Source organism: Nomascus leucogenys, chromosome 18 (genome assembly GCF_006542625.1).
Source record: "Nomascus leucogenys isolate Asia chromosome 18, Asia_NLE_v1, whole genome shotgun sequence".
NCBI lineage: Eukaryota > Metazoa > Chordata > Mammalia > Primates > Hylobatidae > Nomascus > Nomascus leucogenys.
In genome coordinates, this window is record NC_044398.1 from 92,393,247 (window position 1) to 92,402,076 (window position 8,830).

Consider the following 8,830-nt stretch of genomic DNA (forward strand, 5'->3'; position numbering starts at 1 on the left):
TGCCTCAGTGTCCCGAGTAGCTGGGACTACAGGCGCCCACCACCACACTCAGCTAATTTTTGTATTTTTAGTAGAGATGGGGTTTCACCATGTTGGCCAGGGATGGTCTCAATCTCTTGACCTCGTGATCTGCCTGCCTCAGCCTCCCAAAGTGCTGGAATTACAGATGTGAGCCACCATGCCCGACCTGATCCTGTCTAATTCTTAAATTCTGGGTGCACTTCCTGGGTTGGTTTTCATTCAGGTCACCAGGAGAGCCAACAGCCTGAGAGGCTCAGATGAGACCCATCCTGGTGAATAGTTGGTGCTTTGCCATGCAAAAAGTCACTATGAAGTCTGCTTCTGAATCCTAACATTCCCCTGGGGGTCGGAAACCCCACAGTTTTATAGGCGCCTATTGTTTGTTGTCTCTGACTCCATTTCTTCTTGGGGAGAATGAGCAGGCTCTTTCCCCTGCAGTTCTGTGTGGACCTCTGTGACCACCCCATTCTGCCTCTCATTTTCCAAAGCCCACAACATTTTGTAACTCTAATCCAGAGGTTGCAAGCTCACTGCTTGCAGGCCAGTGAGAAACATAGACTGTGATATTTCAGTAAAAGAATTAGTGGCCATCATTTAAAATCAGATTTCCCATTGCAAGTCTTGATTTCTGACTTCTCATGAAAATCTTGGATCTGGCAGTACTGGGTCTGCTTTGCACAGCTGCCTGGTGCTGGGAAGAGTCCCTTTCATCCCTCCCTTTTCCTCCCCTGCGCTGAGGGGCAGGTTTCATTCTCATCCATCACTGTGTCAGAGGCGGGTGAACCAGAGTAACTCCATCTTGAAGAGGGGCTGGGTAAAATGAGGCTGAGACCTACCGGGCTGCATTCCCAGACGGTTGAGGCATTCTAAGTCACAGGATGAGATAGGAGGTCGCACAGGGTACAGGTCATAAAGACCTTGCTGATAAAACAGGTTGCAGTAAAAAAGCTGGCTAAAACCCACCAAAACCAAGATGGCCATGAGAGTGACCTCTGGTCATCCTCACTGCTACACTCCCACCAGCGCCATGACAGTTTACAGATGTCGATGTCATGGCAATGTCTGGAAGTTGCCCTATATGGTCTAAAAAGGGGAGGCATGAATAATCCACCCCTTGTTTAACATATCATCAAGAAATAGCCACAAAAATGGGCAACCAGCAGCCCTTAGGACTGCTCTATCTATAGACTAGCCATTCTTTATTACTTTACTTTCCTAATAAACTTGCTTTCACTTTACTCAATGGACTTGCCCTGAATTCTTTCTTGGATGAGATCCAAGAACCCTCTCTTGGGGTCTGGATCTGAAACCCTTTCTGGTATAACAACTGGGCTCGTGCCATTGATTTCCTGATCATAATTGAGTATCGTTCTCTACCTGTGTGCTCTATTTAAACTGGGAAACCACAGAAAGAAACCGAAACCCACAAGTGTCTTCTGTCTGGCCCACATCACCCACTGCCATCACCTGCTCTATACAATTTGGTAACCTTTCTTTTCTTGTTTTTTTATTTTTTATTTTTTTATTTGTTGAGGTGGAGTCTAACTTTCTCACCCAGGCTGGAGTGCAGTGGCGCGATCTTGGCTCACTGCAACCCCCGCCTCCCAGGTTCTAGTGATTCTCCTGCCTCAGCCTTCCGAGTAGCTGGGGTTATAGGCGGCCGCCACCATGCCCAGCTAATTTTTGTATTTTGAGTAGAAATGGGGTTTCACCATGTTGGCCAGGCTGGTCTTGAACTCCTGACCTCAGGTGATCCGCCCGCCTTGGCCTCCCAATGTGCTGGCATTACAGGTGTGAGCCACCGTGCCTGGCCTGTATCAGAGTTACATTAAAAAAATAAATAAAATAAGGCCAGGCGTGGTTGCTTATGCCTGTCATCCCAGCACTTTGGGAAGCCGAAGTGGACAGATCACCTGAGGTCAGGAGTTCGAGACCAGCCTGGCCAACATGTTGAAATCCTGTTTCTACTCAAAATACAAAAATTAGCTGGGAGTGGTGGCAGGCTCCTGTGATCTCAGCTGCTTGGGAGGCCGAGGCAGGAGAATTGCTTGAACCCGGGAAGTGGAGGTTGCAGTGAACTGAGATCATACCAGTGCACTCCAGCCTAGGCAACAGAGCAAGACTCCATCTCAAAAAGAAAGAAAAAAAAAATAAGAAAAAAAAGCAATTTGCATAGGATGAGCATGTTCCCCTTGGCTCCCTCTCTTCTTTCTGGCCAGGTTTGTGTCTAAAGGCACAGTGAACAAGAACCACCTTCCCTTAGATTAAATGCCAGGATTCATGTGCCATTCACCACTGAGCAACTATGATGAGTTAGACCTGCCATTCACAGGTCACATGTTTCCCTCTGTCCAGGAACACACATTCCCTGATGACATGAGACACCTGCCCCGTGGGCTGCGTGTGAGCTTGGAGCTCAGTGACCGGCGGAAAAACCCAACCTTTACCTTTAGGGAACTGGCCGTCATCTCTGCTAGGTGGGAAGGCAGTGATTGCTGTCACGTTTCACTTCAAAGATGACCGTGTTTCGAAGAGGGCAAGTGATATTTGGAGTTAAGTGGTGGGAAAGTACTGGATTCTTCGAAGGGGAGGAAAAAAAACGGTGTCAGCATGACTGTTTGGGGACTGCTGAGCTAATGATGTGTCCCCAGGGCTACAGCCTGAGTTTCTGCTTCATATGCACCAGGGAGAACATTCCATTGAGCCATGCTAATGCCCCCAGCAAAGTCTGAAGTGGTAACGGGAGTTCAGTGACCATCCGCTTGGCTCTTGGAGTGAGGGTGCCTTCTGGGTCCTTTCCTAGACACCCCTTGGCCACCTTTTTCCACCTGTTTTTCCGAGTGAGTGCCATCGTCACCTACGTGTGCTGCGACTGGTTCAGCAAGAGCTTTGTGGGCTGTTTTGTCACGGTGCTGTTCCTCCTGTCCCTGGACTTCTGGTCTGTGAAGGTGAGGCCCTTTCCTGTGATGTCACCACTCCCGAAACACGAGGCTTGTCCCCTATGTGCGTGGGACCAAGAGGTACTTTGGTTTAGACTCCTGAGACATGCTTAAGAGTGCTGAGCAGTGTCACTTAAAAGGGGAACGGAGAAACCCTGTCTCTACTAAAAATACAAAATTAGCCGGGCACGGTGGTGCATGCCTGTAATCCCAGCTACTCCGGAGGCTGAGGCAGGAGAATCACTTGAACCCGGGAGGCAGAGGTTGTGGTAAGCTGAGATCGTGCCATTGCACTCCAGCCTGGGCAACAAGAGTGAAACTCCATCTCAAAAAAAAAAAAAATTAAAAAAAAAAAAAAGGTAAGGGGAAAAATGCATTGTTTAGCGTTTAATAAATGGCTTTGGTCAAATGTCAGTTGTCATTCTTGCACATGACAACCCCATATGACTTTGCATTTTTTTGTAAAACTTATTGTATTAGTCTGTTTTCACGTTGCTGATAAAGACATACCCAAGACTGGGTAATTTATAAAGACAAAGAGGTTTAATGGACTTACAGTTCCACGTGGCTGGGGAGGCATCACAGTCATGGTGGAAGGCGAAAGGCAAATCTTACATGGTGGCAGATGAGAGAGAATGGAAGCCAGCTGGGCGTGGTGGCTCACGCCTGTAATCTCAGCACTTTGGGAGGCTGAGGCAGGAGGATCATCTAAGGTCAGGAGTTTGAGATCAGCCTGGCCAACATGGAGAAACCCTGTCTCTACTAAAAATACAAAAATTAGCCTGGCGTGGTGGCGCGTGCCTGTAATCCCAGCTACTTGGGAGGCTGAGGCAGAAGAATCACTTGAACCCGGGAGGTGGAGGTTGCAGTGAGCCGAGATTGTGCCATTGCACTCCAGCCTGGGTGACAAGAGTCAAACTCTGTCTCAGAAAAAAAAAAAAAAAAAAAAGGAGAGAGAGAGAGAGAATGAAAGCCAAGCGAGAGGGGTTTCCCTTATAAAAACCATCAGATCTTGCAGCGCTTATTTGCTACCATGAGAACAGTGTGGGGGAAACTGCCCCTATGATTCAATCATCTCCCACCCGGTCTCCCCCACAACACGTGGGAATTATGGGAGTGACAATTCAAGATGAGGTTTGGGTGGGGAGACAGCCAAACCATATCACTTGTATATGAATTAATACATATATTTAAAACATATATGATATGAACATATAAATTATATATGTTTTGTGGGGGGAGTGTATAACTTTTTAAAGTGAGCTTAGTTGAAACCTAGAAGCCTTGACATCTGAGAATCCACTACAATTCAACGCCTTTTTTCTTCCTGCTCCCAGTACAAGTCTGAAATGAATCAAGGAACTTTTATTTATCAATACAGTGAATAAGCCTCTTTGCCTGTGACCTGCTCAGAGTCCTTTGTCTGTTGTCCTCAGAATGTAACCGGAAGACTCCTGGTGGGCCTTCGATGGTGGAACCAGATAGATGAAGATGGGAAGAGCCACTGGATCTTTGAAGCCAGGAAGGTATTCTCCATGACGAGCTGAACTAACCAGAGCGGGGATAATGGGTGTGGCAAGTTTCTGTGGGTTCCTTTGGAGTTTTGTGCATATCTGATTCCTGCCCTACACAAAAGCCACCACTGCCGGTGCCCTGGTGAAACATGGGTGTGGCAAAAGTGTCTGCAAAATAGACCGGGCGCGGTGGCTCACACCTGTAATCCCAGCACTTTGGGAGGCGGAGGTGGGTGGATCACTTGAGGTCAGGAATTTGAGACTAGCCTGGGCAACATGGTGAAACCCTGTCTCTACTAAAAATACAAAAATTAGCTGGGCATGGTGGCAAGCACCTGTATTCCCAGCTACTCTGGAGGCTGAGGCAGGAGAATCACTTGAACCCAGGAGTTGGAGGTTCCAGTGAGCCAAGATCATGCCACTGCACTCCAGCCTGGGTGACACAGTGAGACTTTGTCTCAAAAACAAAACAAAACAAAACAACGTCGACAATAAAAAACCCCAGAACAACAAAAGCATCTGCAAAATAAAATAAATGAAAATGGGAGCACACTTGTTTGCAACCATTTCCACTTGTTTTGACATTTCGATTACTTTCCTTTAACAGGTCTCTCCGAATAGCATTGCTGCCACAGAAGCTGAAGCACGAATCTTCTGGCTGGGCCTCATAATCTGCCCCATAATATGGATTGTGTTTTTTTTTAGCACCTTATTTTCCTTGAAGCTAAAGTGGCTGGTAAGGCCAGACCTTGACTTCCACATTGCTTTGATGTCTCTGCAAAACCAGTGTTTGCACCACTAGGCTTTTGTTGTTATTTGTTATTGATTGATCAATTATAACAAGTTTATTGAGATATAATACACATTCCATACAATTTACCCATTTAAAGTATACAATTAGGGGCTTGGCGTGGTGGCTTACGCCTGTAATCCCAGGCCTTTGGGAGGCCAAGGTGGAAGGATTCCTTGAGCTCAGGAATTCGAGACCAGCCTGGGCAACATAGCAAAACCCCATCTCTGCAAAAAATGCAAAAATTGGCCAGGCCTGGTGGTGTGCACGCTTGATCCTGGGAGGCAGAGGTTGCGGTGAGCCAAGATTGTGCCACTGCACTCCAGCCTGGGCACTAGAGTGAGACCCTGTCTCCAAAAAATAAAATAAATAAATACTAAGTGTGAAATTCAGTGGCTTCTAGTGCAGTCACAGTGTTGTGCAGCCAAAATCACCATCAATGTTAGGAAATTTTCATCACCTTAAAAAGAAGCCTTGCACCCTTTTGACATTGCTTCCCTGTGCTTCTGTTCCTCCAAGCCCTGGCACCTATTAATTTTTCTGTTTCTATGGATTTGCCTATTCTGGGCATTTCATATAAATGGAATCGCACAGGCTGGCCCAGTACCTCACATCTGTAATCCCAGCACTTTGGGAGGCCGAGGCAGGTGAATCACCTGAGGTCAGGAGTTTCAGACCAGCCTGGCCAACATGGCAAAACCCTGTCTGTACTATAAATACCAAAATTAGCCAGGCTTAGTGGCACACGCCTGTAATCTCAGCTACTTGGGAGGCTGAGGCAGGAGAATCGCTTGAACCCAGGAGATAGAGGTTGCAGTGAGCCAAGATCGTGCCACTGTACTCCAGCCTGGGTGACAGAGTGAGACTCCGTCTTAAAAAGAATAGAGAAAACAAAATATCTGTAGATAGTAAAACAACAGTGTCATTTAATGAAAGTGTGGGCCCTGGAATTTGGATCCCGGCTCGACCACGCTCCAGCTGTGTGACCTTGGGCAGCTTTCGTCTTCCTGAGCCTCAGTTTCCTCTTTGTAAAATGGGATGATGACGGTGTTAACCTCTCCAGTTGTAATGATTCTGAGATGTCCGTGGGTATTTGCAAATGCTCAGTAAATGTTGGCTGTTACTGTTCTTAGGTGCAGGCTAGAGCACTTCTACTTGGCTTGAGAGGTGCATTTCTGTAAATGCTCTTAGAAAATGACCTTTGCGTCAGGAGATCGAGACCATCCTGACTAACACGGTGAAACCCCGTCTCTACTAAAAATACAAAAAAATTAGCTGGGCCTGGTGGCGGGAGCCTGTAGTCCCAGCTACTTGGGAGGCTGAGGCAGGAGAATGGCGTGAACCTGGGAGGCGGAGCTAGCAGTGAGCCGAGATGGCACCTCTGCACTCCAGCCTGGGCTACAGAGCGAGACTCTGTCTCAAAAAACAGTGACCTTTGCTTTCTTTGTCTGAATGCAGGCTCTGGTGGTTGCTGGGATCTCTCTCCAAGCTGCAAACCTGTATGGCTACATCCTTTGTAAGATGGGAGGCAACAGTGACATTAGCAAGGTCACAGCCAGTTTCCTGTCCCAGACAGTGTTCCAGACGGTAAGTAACTGAGGTCTGACTCCTGGACCACTCCTCTCCAGGTAGTCAAAGTCAAGGTGGCTTCCTGGCAACTGCGGTTTGTAATGTAACATATCAGCCAGGCTGCCATTGTTTTATTGTTTATTTATTTTTTGGGAGACAGGATCTCGCTCTGTCACCCAGGCTAGAGTGCAGTGGTGTGATCGCGGCCTATTGCAACCTCCATCTCCTGGGCTCATGCGATCCTCCCACCTCAGTCTCCGGCGCAGTTGGGACTACAGGTGTGTACCACCATGCCTGGCCTTTTTTTTTTTTTGTATAGACGAAGTTTTGCCATGTTGCCCACGCTGGTCTCAAACTCCTGAGCTCAAGCAGCCCGCCTGCCTTGGCCTCCCAAAGTGCTGGGATTACAGCCATGAGCCACTGTGCCTGGCAGTTTTGCTGTTTAATTGTAAGATTTACATAAAATGTACCATTTTAACCATTTTAAAATGTATAGTTCTGTGGCATTAAGTATAACCACTTTGTTGTGCAACCTTCACCCCACCCAACTCCAGAACTGCTTTCATCTTGCAAAACTTAAGCTCGGTACCCGTAAAACATTAACTCCCCCTCCTCTTCGCCTCCTGGACCTAGCAACCAGCATTCTGCTTTCTGTATCTATTGGTTTGACAGCCCTAGGGACCTCCTATAAGTGCAATTATAGTTTTTGTCCTTTTGTGACTGCCATTGTTAGTTTTCAGTGATTTTTAAAACTATAGAATTAAGGAAAGAGTCACAAATGGTTTTTCAATTTTTTATTTTTGTTTTTTTTTTTGAGATGGGAGTCTCACTCTGCTCCCAGGCTGGAGCGCAATGGCATGTCTTGGCTCACTGCAACCTCCGGCTCCTGGGTTCAAGTGATTCTCCTGCCTCAGCCTCCCGAGTAGCTGGGATTACAGGTGCATAACACCATGCCTGGCTAATTTTTGTGTTTATAGTAGAGACGGGGTCTGGCCATGTTGACCAGACTGGTCTCAAATTCCTGGCCTCAAGTGATCCGCCTGCCTTGGCCTCCCAAAGTGCTGGGATTACAGGCGAGAGCTACCATGCCCGGCTTGTTTTTTTTGTTTGTTTGTTTGTTTGTTTAACTTAATAGATATTTCTAAAAGTGAGAGACAGAAGTCTTTGAAATTTGACCAGGTTCATCCTGAAATGGGTTGAACCGTCTTAAATTTGAACAGCGCTGCTTTATGCCAAGACATCAAGCAACCAATTCCACAGGTTTTCTGTACTTTGTGGGTTTTCTCTGGCCTTGCATCAGCAGGATTGCCCTACTCGCGTGTAAGGACAGACAACCATGGTTGACTTTTCCCCTTGCAGGCCTGCCCAGGTGACTTTCAGAAGCCTGGCCTCAAGGGGCTGGAGATTCACCAGCATTAGGTGAGAAATGGATCATGGCACCCGTGTAGAGGAGCTGGGGAATTCTGAAAAATGCAGCTCTTGGGGCACAGGGGCCCGGGGTCTGGGTGGGCTTCCCGTTCCCTGGGGTGGCCAGGTACGTGACCAGGCAGGAAGCAGACCGGGCAATGGGCCTGCCCTGGGCTGTGCAGCCACATTGCTCTTGGGGTGAGGAGCTGGGGGTGGGGGCGAGGTCACACCTTCCTCACACTGAACATGTGCAAATCTGACCATATGTGCGGTCCTAGGGAAGGGCGGGGAGGGAAAAGAGACAAGGGAGGGAAAGAACAAGGGGATTTGTTCTTGTTTCCCACCCCCCGACTTTATGCCCCAGAGTGGAGGGAAAACAGGAATTTACTCTTCTCCCATGTGGTCTCAGATCCTGTGTGTCTCAAACAGAGCAAACACCTCATGGCAGTGAGGATGATCATAGAGTTTACATCTGTCCCTCTTTTTTACATAATTAAAAAACCTGAAAATTGGTTTGCATGACACTGGACAGTACTGGATATACTGTGCACATATTACTACACAGGGTATTTACACAGATCCCAAATTCT

General features: G+C 47.5%; 1 protein-coding gene across 1 annotated transcript in view; it reads left to right on the forward strand.

The window, feature by feature from the left end:
• TVP23A (trans-golgi network vesicle protein 23 homolog A) overlaps window positions 1–8,830 on the forward strand; it is a 50,027-nt gene that overhangs the window by 40,733 nt on the left and 464 nt on the right. The window contains exons 3-7 of the mRNA XM_030798244.1: window positions 2,825–2,969; window positions 4,397–4,486; window positions 5,082–5,210; window positions 6,723–6,851; window positions 8,193–8,252. Of these exons, the coding sequence (XP_030654104.1) occupies window positions 2,825–2,969; window positions 4,397–4,486; window positions 5,082–5,210; window positions 6,723–6,851; window positions 8,193–8,252 (553 nt within the window). The remainder of the gene's footprint in view (window positions 1–2,824; window positions 2,970–4,396; window positions 4,487–5,081; window positions 5,211–6,722; window positions 6,852–8,192; window positions 8,253–8,830) is intronic.